We start from the raw sequence: 13,095 nt of genomic DNA, 5'->3' as shown, positions 1-13,095 counted from the left end.
ATATATGTGGCCAGTTTTTTTTTTTTTTTTTTTAATACGTAGTATGTTGTTATATAAAAATACTTCAAAATAGAAACCAAACTTATATACTTGTAGAGTTCTAGTCTGATACTAACGGCTCAACTGCAGCCATCTTTAACATTTTTCCTCTTATATTTGGCCCTACATTGACTTTATGGTTTAGTGAATCAGGTGTAGCAATAGCACAATTTCTTAATAAGTTATAACATAAGTCTTGAAGAAAATAAGATTATTTAGACAAAGCTTATCAATGATCATATATATATATATAAGAACTTTGTTGCCTTGTTATGCATGCTAATGGTAACCTACTAATGTAAGAAACACATTTTTATCCCTCTTCTAATTTTTAACAAAAATACTATCAGTATATAAAAAATTAACTACTAAATTAATCATTATGTATTTATTTATAAATAAAGTATTATTTAACTTATTTTTAATATTATTCTATACGAATGACTGATTTAGTTTAGCGATTAATTTTTTTATTTATACGTAGGATAGTTCAATTTTTAAAAATAATTAATTTTTGGCTATGATAAAAACTTGAAAATAGTCTTGCAGCGAAATTCAAAAGTCTTTGTTGACCTGCATTTTAAGATATAGGAGCTTGCACAAATATTGAATTAAACCCTAATTATTTTAACTCGAAATTATACAAACTTTTTTTTAGTCCCATGTGATTTTTTTTCTCTCTCTCTAAAACATTAACCTTATACTACGAAATTAAACCTATATTATTAATTTACTATATATGATAGTACAACTAAATTAAAAAAAAAAAAAACTAATAATCAATAGTTTCAAATCTCCTCATACATTTTTGTCCTTTGCTTATACATCGTTATGCTAATACTTTGACTCAACTCAAAATATTTGGTGACCACATGATGGTTTCTTAATAATAAATAGAACTATTTTTATAATGCCCTCTTTTTCAAATCGCATTATCATGATTCATGACAATTTCATTTTCAAGACCATTTTTTCTTGATCATACATACATATAAAATTATAAATATGATTGTATACAGTAGAATCTTTGGTATGAAAATGATATAATAAATTGTTTAGTTAATTACTAGTGTTATTTTAAAGAATAGGTAGCAAATAGCTACTACCATCTTAAAAGGGGAGAAAATTAAATATACAAATTATATATATACGACCAAAAGATAAAATAAAATATATACACATTATGACAGCCTATGAATTTTATAGTAAAAATAATATAGGGTGGGAATATGTAGAGTCATAGACTCCTCAAGTAGGTTCTCCTGTCCCAGTAACATGGTACAGACATGTTTCAGTAAAAGGTGATTTACAACAAAGATTGGTAATGTCTAATAAATGCATTACATTAACTAGGTCAGTGGCTACTATATAATAACTGTTTTATGAGGTACATATGGAATACATGATTGGTTGTGGTAGAAATTGTTTTAGCATCTAGTGTATTGGTTTGAGAATATGATTCTGTTAATTAGTTAAATGATTTGATTGAAAAAATTAATTAAGTTTTCAAAAGCTGAATGTGGTAATGTGGTCCTAACTGAAGCTAACAACTCATCAATTTAATTTGGCTCTCTATAGTACAACTCCTTTGACATTTAACAATTAAAAAGTAAAATGCATCAATCTCCTATATAATTTTTATTTTGTCTTTGTCATTATTATCAGGACTTGATAAATTGTGCCAACCCCTCTTTGTATTTTTTTTTCTTTCATTTATTTTTTTTATATATATAAATGTGTGTGTATATTTGCTGTTATTCAATTTGGCTTTTTCAGAATTATAATTCCAAAATGAAAATATATTCTCCAGCTTTAGTTTCTCTTTGATGTTCCACCAGCAAGACTGTTTAGGCCAAAAACTATTGCAAACTGGTATTATTTGTTCTTGTTTTGTTTGTTCTCCTCATGATTTGATTTCATGCTGTCTGTTAAGCTCTGAGCTCAATAAGATTTAATTGTTCTTAATATCTCTGTGAGTACATGCATGCTTTCAAGTTCCAACCAAAACATTGTAATTGTTGTCTTCGTCTCTTGAGGAATCATTTTTTTCATATTATATTGGCAATTGATAGGAATAATAAAAAAATAAAAGAAAAAAAAAGAAAGATTGATACTTAAATTGAGAAGATGTGTTATTACTTATTTCTTTTCACTAGACTTAAACCTGTGCACATTGTGCAGAATGAATATGCATATATAATTGTTAACACAATGGACTACATAAAATAAAGTAGATAGAAAATTTCTCAAAAATGAATAAATTGTATTCATCTGAAAATCAATCTAAGATGAAGCACTTGTGTGCAATGCTACCAATGAAGCATAGTCACCTCCCTTATTGAGCAAAGCTTCATGCTTACCCTTCTCTGCAATAGCACCATTCTTAACTACTGCAATCAAGTCAGCACCTTTGATTGTAGATAGCCTATGTGCCACCACAATGGTGGTTCTGTCCACCATAACCCTGTCAAGTGCATCCTGAACCACTTTCTCAGACTCAGCATCAAGTGCACTTGTTGCTTCATCTAGAAGCAATATCTTGGGATTCTTAACTATGGCTCTTGCAATCGCCACTCGCTGCTTCTGGCCACCGGATAATTGGACGCCACGCTCGCCTACTATCGTGTCATAACCCTGCATGTATAACATGACATTCTTATGAATTCAGAACTATAATCCTAGGAGTGTCCAATTAACATAAGTTGAAAACTTGCACTAGTCCTAAGAGAGAATAAGGTAATAATGAATTGATGGTTCATTTTTAGTATAAACATAGCATTTGTTTTAGGATTGTGCGAAAGAAACTGAAATTAGAAAATACTGAAAATGAAAATAAGAATCAATCAGGACTTAAACTTTGCAATTTAATTAAATTACCTGCTGCAAACTACTAATGAACTTGTGAGCATTAGCAAGTTCTGCTGCACCTATGATTTCTGCTTCTGTTGCATCTCCTCCTTTTCCATATGCGATGTTGGCTCGGATCGTGTCGTTGAACAAAACAGGCTCTTGGCTAACCAAACCCATCTGTTGTCTTAGCCACTTAACTTGAAATGTTTGGATATCCTTTCCATCAAGTGTAATGTGACCTGAATCAGGGTCATAAAATCTTTGTAGCAATGCTATCACTGTTGACTTTCCACTTCCACTTTCTCCAACCAGTGCAACTGTCTGAAATTTTATGAATACAACAATCCATTTGTTACTTTCTAATACTCAATTTTGGAAGAAAAAATATTTCTTTTAAGAAGCAATTAAAAACCACCTTGCCACTACGAATTGTCAAGCTAAGATTGCAGAATATTTGAACATCAGGCCTAGTTGGATACTTGAAACTGACATGGTGAAGCTCAATTTCTCCCTTAACTTCATGTGTTAATCCAGATTCCTCACTGGGGTCTATTCGCGACTTTCGATCAAGAATGGCGAATATAGATGCTGCAGCGCTTTTCGCTTTGGTTGAGTCAGGGACTAAGGAGCTGGATTGAGAGATTCCAATAGCTGCCATGCTGAGAGCAAAGAAGACCTGCAAACCAAGAAAACAAGATCATCAAATACTATTAAAGAAATGATAGTGAACAAGTTAGGAGAGAAATTAAACTCAAACATACTCTGAAGACATCTGAGAATGTTGATTTTCCATCATCCACGAGACGAGCTCCGGCATAGAAGCTAGTTGCATAAACACAATACATCATGAAGAATGATACTCCAAAACCTATACCACTGATTATTCCCTTTCTTATCCCTGTCTTGATCGGTCCTTCGCATTTTTCGCGGTATAAGTCCATCACCTTCTCTTCAGCACAGAAGGAAGCAACTGTTCTAATACTCCCTACAGCATCATTTGCCACTTGACTTGCTTCCTCATACAATTTCTGTGTAGAAAAAAAAGAAATTTTTATCTTATACTTAGCATGATGTGAGAAATGCACAAAGAAATGGATCTGATTCTGATCAAACCTTTGCATCAGAGCTGAATCCTGCCAAGAACTTGAACTGCACATATCCATTTAGCCCCAACAGAGGCGCCAAAGCGAGAACTATAAGAGCAAGTTGCCAGCAGGCATCAAAAGAAATCACCAAGGCAGAAACTGCTGTAGCAATGTTTTCAACCATCAATCCAAGTGCATCCCCGACTATAGCTCGGATCGAAGCAGCATCAGTAGCAAGCCTAGCACCAATCGCTCCGCTTGAATGATCAGCTTCGTCGAACCAGCTCACCTCCATATTGACCACTTTCTCGAAACACATCTCCCGGATCCTCTTGATCAACTTACCACCGGCGACGGCGAAAAGGTAGAATCTAGAAGGGTACACAAACAATGATAGTGCTCCAAGTCCAACAAACACCAGTGCCCAAATTCGAGAATCGTGGCGAAGCTTATGAGCCGGTTCGTAGAAAATTGTGATCATTTTCGAAAGCACTAGGCCGAAAGCTGGAAATATCAATCCACTTATCACTGCAGCTACTGATCCCATGAATAAGACTGGAATCTCAGGCTTGTTTAGAGAAGCGAGGCGAAGAAGAGGAACTTCCGGTGGCGAAGGTGAGACAGTTGAAGAAGTAGGAGCTTCGGGTGGCGATTCCGTGAGGCCAACTGCTGTAGGAACCGGAAACGGTGCTGTGAATGAGTGGCGGCCGCTGTTTCCAATTCCGAATGATTCTTGATGGCTTAGAGATCTTATAGAAGAAGATCGATGACTCGAGATTCTTCCAGAATGCAAAATACTTTCTGGTTTGTCTTTGTGATTTGCGCCTTTAACTTCTTGCAGCCTAATTAACTGGCTATAGGCCCCCTCAGGATCACGCGTGAGCTCAGCATGCGAACCTGATCGAACAATAGGAAATTGTAAGAAAAACCAAATTCTTTCTAAGCTAACTATGAAGGTTTCTTTCAACAAGATAATGAGATTTCTACCTCTTTCTACTATTTTTCCTTGATGAATAACAGCAATTGCATCAGCGTTTCTTATAGTACTTAGACGATGCGCGACAATGACAGTTGTTCGGTTTACCATTATTCTGTCCAATGCCTCCTGTACTATCCTCTCAGATTCGGCATCAAGCGCACTTGTAGCTTCATCAAGAAGTAAGATTCTTGGATCTTTCAAAATCGCTCTTGCTATTGCAACTCTCTGCTTTTGTCCTCCAGAGAGCTGAGTTCCATGCTCACCAACCATTGTATCCAATCCCTAAGTTCATAATTTAGAAAACTATTGAGCCAAAGCACCGTTCATTCATAACAAGAACACTATAAGATTTCGCTGTTTCGGTGTTTACCTGAGGAAGCTTGTCTATGAATTTTGCAGCATTGGCGAGTTCTGCTGCGGCTCGGATTTCTTCATCGGTTGCACCGTCTTTTCCATAAGCAATGTTCTCTTTAATGCTACTAGCAAAGAGAACTGGTTCCTGGCTAACTAGGCCAATTTTCTGCCTGATCCACTTCAGCTGAAATTCTTTGAGGTTGATACCATCAATGAGAACTTCACCGGCTTGTGGATCATAGAATCTCTCAATCAAACTAACAACCGTTGATTTCCCACTCCCGCTTTGCCCCACCAGAGCTGCAGTAGTTCCACTCGGTATTGAAAGCGAAAATCCATTGAATATCAGTTCATCCGGCCTTGTAGGATAACTAAAGCAGACCTCCCTAAGCTCTATGTCTCCACGAATGTTGTCGAGCTTTAGACCGTTGGGATCAGAAGCATCGATTTCCGGCTTCCTTTTAATTGTTTCAAACATCTTAAACGCCGCCGCTTGCCCTGCAGCAAACGCGCTTAGGCTCGGCGATGCCTGACCAAGAGACCTGATATTGAAAGTATAGTTAGACAATCTCTCAATCTGAAAATATCTTTCACTTTAAGAAAGAAAAAGATGCATGCAACTAATAACTTACATGGATCCGGTCAATAGAGCAAAGATTACAGTGATAACCTCGCCTCCATTATATCCTTTCTCGATTACCATTTTGGCGCCATACCATATAGCCAAACCATAAGTAGAAATAATAACAAAATACAGTACGCCAAAACCGAAACCAGAAGCCAGGGCCTCTTGCAAACCGGTCTTGTAAGCTTTGATTAGTGACTGATTATACTTAATTACAGCTTGTTTCTCCCCAGTGAATGATGCAACCTGCATTCATTATTGGAGAAATGGATGTCATTCATTCACATGTTTTATACAATCATAAAAGTGGAAACTTTGCAACGAGTGTTGATACCGTTCGAATGGAGCCTATAGTCTGCTCTACTACGCTTGCTGCAGCAGAATAAGCTGTTTGTCCGCGAGAAGATGTTTTTTGAATAACCATGGTCATTGCAGCACCAGACACCACAAGAAGTGGAATAGAAGACAGCATGACAACTGATAGAAGCCATCCTCTGACAAATGCTATGATAAAACCTCCAACGAATGTTGCCATCAACTGTATAAACTGCCCTACCTGAATGAATCAGATAACAAAAGCAATAAGTAAACTAAATTTAGTAATTTGCAGTATAACTGATACTTTTTTCCTTTCAGTTATCCTAAGTCAACGGAAATAGCCAATCCACACTGTCAATATGTATCTAACTTATTGGAAATGTTACAAAGTCAACCCTTTTAAGGGTAAAAAAAGTGAAAAATTAACTAGTGTTATTCAAATATAAGACAAAAATTAAGAGAAAAAAATGTTGGTCATCACCTAACATTTCTTTTCTTCAGTCCTATTATTTTCAAATAAATTTGTGTGTGTCAGTGTTTCCATATTTTTGTATGGTTGTTCATAGATACCTTCTCTCCCATGGCGTCTTGAATAAGAACAGTATCGCCGGACATCCTTCCAACAACCTCGCCGGTATTCGTTTCCTTGTCGAAGAAGCTAACATCTTGCCTCAAGATTGTTTGAAGGTATAAGCCTCTGATTCGTGCTGCCTGTCTCTCCCCAGTAACCATCCAACAAGCCACCTCTGTTACACAAAAAACAATTTTCATGTCGAGATATATTAATTTTTTTAATTGAACAAACAAACAAAAAAATACAGAGAAGTTTATTATGTCTACTCACGCATGAGTGATGCGAAAAAGGTTCCCACAGCCAAGTACACAAATTTCAGTGACACCTGAAGAAACAATGATTCATTGTGATGTGAAGAAACTTAAGAATTTTCAGTTCCAAAAAGTAAACTTCATACAGAGGAGAAGAATTAGAATAGTTAGTTACCCTGGAAACTTCATCAACAACTTCTTTGGTGTTTGAGTTTCCTCCAAATGCATTGATCATATTCCCAAATATTAGAGTCATTAATGGCATGGAGATTCCATTACCAATAGCACCAACTGTTCCAACAAGCATCAACAAACGATCTAACCGATCAGCAAATGAGAAAAGCTTGTACAATGGCACTGTGTCTTTTCCTTCATCTTTCTCCTTTCCCTTCTTTGGATCTTGCTTCATCTCAGGGCCTGCTACTTTCGAAGAACTCGCAGTATCATTACCTTCCATTTTCATGGAGGAAGAAGAAGGCTCCTTTTGCTCACAAGCCTCTCTACCAATGATGTTTAAATGGGTAACAGGTTCTGGAAAAAAGCATCACGGGTTCAAGTTGATTAGTAGTATTACACAAAAAGAAAAAAAAAAGTCTTTTGCCATGCATGAAATTTCCATGTTCTTACTTTGCCTAGTTAACTACGTGATTATTGTGGTTGGTGAAGAAAATGTTGGGTTCAAACAAAACAATTAGTCCTATATGGAAACTAAATGCTCTGAGAAAACAGAGAAAAAAGAAAGAAATGAACCTTTTTTTTTCTGGCTTCAATGAAGATGAAAAAGTAGCCGTAGCAAGCAACAGAAGAATGATAGTTCGTTATATTGGCAACTGTCTATATATATAGATGAAAGATTTGGTCAAATTATTTTAGATGGGAAAATATGAATCTAAAAGTCGCATATTTCTTAATCCGCACGTTTCTGATACTTTTGTTTAGTTGTTCTTGTTTGGGTCTCAGGAAAGATCAGAGATTTGGTGCGAAGCTGCATAGTCTCTTCGCTTGTCACATTCAGTCCCATAGCTGGTTATATTTGTTTTTAAAACAATAAAATATATTATCACTTTAACTTACTACTTTTTTATTTTTTTTAGGTGAACAATAAGATGTTAATTAATTACCCTGTTTGACGATTAACATACATTTTTATATTTTTGAGGATTTAAATTATATCTTTTAAAATTCAAATAAAATATGGGAGTTGCCACAAGTTTTTTATTATGAAGAAAAGGAAAACAATTTCATATTTATAAAACTGATATTTTAGAATTTGTGTCCAGGAATCTAATTATGTGTAAAAAATAGTGAAAATGTTAATCTCATTATGTTTCTAATTATATATAGAAAATGATGAAACTAAATCCCTACCAAATCATTATAATTTGGCTAGTAAAATTTATTATTTTTATTTTTAGTTATCAATTCAATTCTTTTAGTCTAACAATCTAATAATATACGTTTAATTCATATTTTTAAATATTATTAGCTAATAATTGGTCAAAAATAATAGATTTTAGGATAAAGTATTAAATTGGTCCTCTACGTTTGAGTGTAATTCTGTTTAAGTTCTTAAGGTTTAAAGTGTCCTATTTGAATCCAAAAAAAATTTATTTAGCTTCAATGTAGTCTCACCGTGAAATCAAAGTTAAATATTAACGGAATGTCCTACATGACAGCAGTACAAGAACAAGGTCAATAATATAGAGAACAAGTACAAGCTTCAGAGGCACAAAATCAACCGTAGATGCATCAATATTCAATACATTTATTTATCATTCTCCTTAGTTCTATAAAAACTATTTCATTTAAATTGTAAGAAAAATAATAAATAAATATATTAATGCATCTATGGTTGATTTTATGCCTCTAGAGCTTGTACTTGTTCTTGAGATTATCGATCTTGTTCTTGTATTGTTGTCATGTAGGACATTTTATTAATTATTTAACTTTGACCTCATGGTGGGACTACATTGAAACTAAATAAAATTTTTTTGAATTCAAATAGGACATCTTAAACCTTAAGGACCAAAATAGAATTACACCTAAATGTAAGGGACCAATTTAATACTTTACACTAGATTTTATTGAAAAAAGCTTAAGAAAATGACTTTTTTTTAATAACGTAAACAATAAGTTAAAAAGGTAAGTTAATTGTAATTTTAAAAATTAAATTTTAAATTAATTAGGTTTAATCATAATCTGAATTTTTTTTTGAATAGCTTTTTTCAAACGATGTCACTTTCCGTCTCTTTGCACCTTTCTCCCATTTTCTCTAATCGGCTGTTGTTCAGACCTCTGCCGCTAGGCTTTCATAGTGCCTCCACAGTTGCTATTTTATTACTTGTTTCTTATCAACTAAGTCGAATGTTTATTTTACTATGTATGTGAATGGTACTTTTCATTCTAAAATGGATGTTTATTTTGGTGTATTATTAGTATTTATTTTACTTAATTTGCTTGATTTTGCATGCACATGTTCCACATGATGTTCATTTTACTATATATATATATATATATATATATATATATATATATATATATATACATGGAGGGAAAAAGAAGGCGCGCTGTGGCAGCATTGCTTGTAGGGAGAACAAGGGCGACACAATGCATGGAAGAAGAAGGTGCAGTGGCGGTGTTAGTTGTAAGGAGCATAGGGGCAACGCGACACAAAGGAAAAGAAAGTGCAACAACAATGCGGCGCGTTGCTTTTTCAGATGGCGACGACGGTGAGATGCATTGGTGACGGCGCGACAAAGAAGAGAGAGTGAAGTGGATACGGTAAAAAGAGACTATTGTCTATCTAACAAAATTTTTTTACGCGACAACAATAACAACAATAATAATAATAATAATTGATTTAATTTTTGGTAAGTTTTTTTTTTCTGATAATTATGAGGTTATATTGAGTAGCTTTTGTGCTCTGGAATCGGTTATTTTAGATTAAATCAAATTTAGGAAATGAACATTTTCATTTTTCGGTAACTTTTTAATTCCGGATATGAATTAAATCGACCAAGTATCCAACTAATTTAAAAAGGAAAAAGTCAATCTAAACAGGTTCGTACTTAGCTTCATGCCGGTGAAAAATTGTGACTATTTAATTGATACAAAAATACATAACATGTCACTGTGACAGTCAAATTGTACTAGAGAGAAAATAATAAAGAATGGAAAAATGAACAAAAAAAAATGTTTTTTATAGTCTATGCTATACAGTATAGGTATAAAGTGGCAAAAGATTATGGTATTGGAAGATGTTCACGTGTACCACTATATTTACTTGGAATATGATATTTCAAGTTTTACAACTATTGAGATTTATATTAAACAATACATGTGGTTAAGATTTAATGAATAAAAATGTTGTATACAGTAATTATAGAAAGTCTACGAAAAGCCTGCAACAGGTTTTTTCTTTCTTCAGTTTGGAATGGATGAAAATGTCCAATTTACCCAACTTGTATTGGACTGCTGCATCATGATATATGCTGAGTGAATAACTTCTCTGAGTTATGTCAAGCTTTTTTTTCAAGGCATGAGTCCTCAGCTCAACTTAGTTCATAGTGGGTTTTACTTTTTATTTTTTTAAATTGGCCTCTTAAATACATGTATAATGTATTATCATGAATGTTATGAGATTAAAAGCTTATTAAAAAATCTATGAAAAATAATGTTAGAATGTTTACTTTTGTTCTCCTTTTAATTTTTTTGAAATTTTTAATTTGTGTAAAATTTTAAAATTTATTATTTTATATATCATTTCATATTTTGTTAACAAAATAACAAAATATATACAAAAAGCAAACTTTTCGAACATGAAATAACTTTCCTATGGTATTTAATATCTGATAAGTGGGACGAAAATCTGTCAAATCAGATTCATTACGTGATGTCCAAATAAAACACTTTGCTTCTGCTCCAAGACCAGATAATATATTATGCTTTTGACTTTTCCTATTATTTTGGTTACATATGTCGATAGACCCATCAAACATAAATAAGATTGTGGCCTCCAATATTGACCACACAGTTATTTTCCTAGCGATTGCCCATACAGAACCACATGTGCACATCACGTGCAACATTACAATTCTCTGATGAATTTTCTTCCAGAGACATCACAATTGGAGCTTTAAAATAACAACTAAGAATCGTATCTTTTTGAATCTTATCTTTAGGGGTGACCATGGTAGGATAGGGTAGGGTTTGGATCAAACTCTAACCCTATTCGCGAGTTAAGATTTTTATATAAACTCAATTTTATCTTATCCGCGGGTTGAGAATATTTCAATCTTAATCCTACCCGCTCTTAATCCGTGGATATCCGACCTTACCCATGAGTTACAAAAAATATATAATATTATTATATAATTTGATAATAATTTAAAATAGAACTGATTTTTATGTAAAAAAAATATATTAAATTATCAATTAATGATTTTTTTTAATAGTTAAAGATATTTTGCATTTAGTGAGAGATCTTTGATTCAACATCCATTTAAAACATATTTTTATATAAGTATATAACATAAACATATATAGAGTGCGGGTTGGTCGAGTAAGGTTGAGACTCAACCCGCACCCTACCCGATCCGCACAAAAACCCTACCCACACCTTATTCTACCCACTACGAATCGGATTGGCAATCCTACTCAATCGAATGGGGTCGAATTAAGTACCCGTGAGTAGAATACATATTGCCACCCCTACTTATCTTCCATATGCGATCACTCAATGCTCACATAGTCACATTATGATTATCATACTATTTTATTTGTATCGTATTGCAATAATAATTTTAGATGCAAAGGCAGTATTTTGTTTATACAAAATGTTAAATGTCAAAAAGTTTATTAATCATAAGCACATGTTATATAATTTAAATTTTAAAACCAATTAATTTATTTTTTTACAAAAGTAAATGGGTGATAATATTAGCTGAACATAGAAATTAGAAAGGTTGATAATTATTATTTATCCTGAAATTTATTCAACATTTAAGTTACATGTTTTTCCATGATATGGGCACGCTTTGTAACTCTTAATGTTTTTGTATAAATTTTCCATATCTAATATCTATCTTAGGCTATTGAATTATTGATTTGGTAAACTAGATATTTTAATTTTAAATTAGTGCAAATCATCTAAAAAGAGGGTCTCATATTTAAAGTCAATTTTTATTTTTTAATTATTTTGTTAACGACTGTTTTGTTTAATCTATTCCAAAAGGTTAATTAACACTTATTTTGGGTTCATAATTCACATAGCCTTTTGATATCTTTTTTTAATTTTTTATTTAATCTTTTTGCTTTCAGAATCTATGTACCAATGTCAATCATCAGAGTTAATTATTTTTGCATATCTAGTATATTCTAATTAATGTTAATGTAAAATACTGTTGCGGTCCAGTCCAGTTGGCCTCGTGGTCGACCCGGCCCAGCATACGTCCTCACTCGACCCGGACGATCGATCTACGGGGCATCACATGCCCGGACCTTGACCCGGGTACCTCTTTTCCAAGGAGCCAGCTATCTGACAGCTGGAGCAAGGAAGGTTTCAGGAAGATGGGTCTGTCCTCATGGGACCCACCCCACTGACAAGATATAAATGGAGAGGGTCCTACCCCTCCCCCAAGGTATGTCACTATTGCCTTTATTTACGCTACTACCTGCATACTTCCTGACTTGGGCGTCGGAGTGTCTTTGCAGGTGGCTCCCCCCATATTTCACGAAGAGCTCGGGAGGTCGTCGGGCCACACAGACTCAAGTTCAAGCCGGTTCCCATACCCTCACCTGGAGCATCTCTCTGACCCGTCCGGCATTCCGAGCAATCGAACATTGGCGCCATCTGTGGGGACCGGCTAGCATGGACTTTCTATTAGGTGCTGTAGAGGCAGACGACGGAGGCGAACCACGCGGGGAGGAAATGGTCCCCAGAAGCGGCAGGGTAGCCTCCGTGGCTTCCTCCCGCGAGCGCACCAGATCCCCCCTGCGGCAACCTGAGCACCCCTCGCGCT

At 34.4% G+C, this 13,095-nt stretch overlaps 1 protein-coding gene across 2 annotated transcripts; it reads right to left on the bottom strand.

The window, feature by feature from the left end:
• Positions 2,147 to 7,952, bottom strand: LOC107635560 (ABC transporter B family member 11). 2 transcript variants are annotated; one of them, XM_016339067.2, is made up of 13 exons: positions 7,826 to 7,952; positions 7,251 to 7,606; positions 7,095 to 7,149; positions 6,821 to 6,996; positions 6,267 to 6,488; positions 5,940 to 6,178; positions 5,324 to 5,849; positions 4,962 to 5,235; positions 4,003 to 4,871; positions 3,651 to 3,917; positions 3,305 to 3,565; positions 2,917 to 3,210; positions 2,147 to 2,673 (listed from the first exon to the last, which is right to left on the bottom strand). In XM_016339067.2, exons 2-13 carry the CDS (start codon positions 7,536 to 7,538, stop codon positions 2,323 to 2,325), a joined length of 3,822 nt encoding a protein of 1,273 aa, XP_016194553.1. In that variant the 5' UTR covers positions 7,539 to 7,606; positions 7,826 to 7,952; the 3' UTR covers positions 2,147 to 2,322. The 2 variants fall into 2 exon arrangements, with proteins under 2 accessions (XP_016194553.1, XP_016194544.1); XM_016339058.2 differs by having other exon boundaries at positions 4,003 to 5,235.

This window comes from Arachis ipaensis, chromosome B01 (assembly GCF_000816755.2).
Source record: "Arachis ipaensis cultivar K30076 chromosome B01, Araip1.1, whole genome shotgun sequence".
NCBI classification, from domain to species: Eukaryota; Viridiplantae; Streptophyta; class Magnoliopsida; order Fabales; family Fabaceae; genus Arachis; species Arachis ipaensis.
Note: the sequence above shows the minus strand (reverse complement) of the source record. Positions and strands in the feature narration are given on the sequence as shown.

Coding starts and splice junctions, on each gene's coding strand:
- LOC107635560 (XM_016339058.2), bottom strand. CDS start 7,538: ATGAAAATGGAAGGTAATGATACTGCGAGTTCTTCGAAAGTAGCAGGC. Junction 6,997..7,094: donor CTTTTTCGCATCACTCATGC/GTGAGTAGACAT, acceptor TTTGTGTAACAG/AGGTGGCTTGTTGGATGGTT. Junction 2,674..2,916: donor TCATTAGTAGTTTGCAGCAG/GTAATTTAATTA, acceptor TTATACATGCAG/GGTTATGACACGATAGTAGG.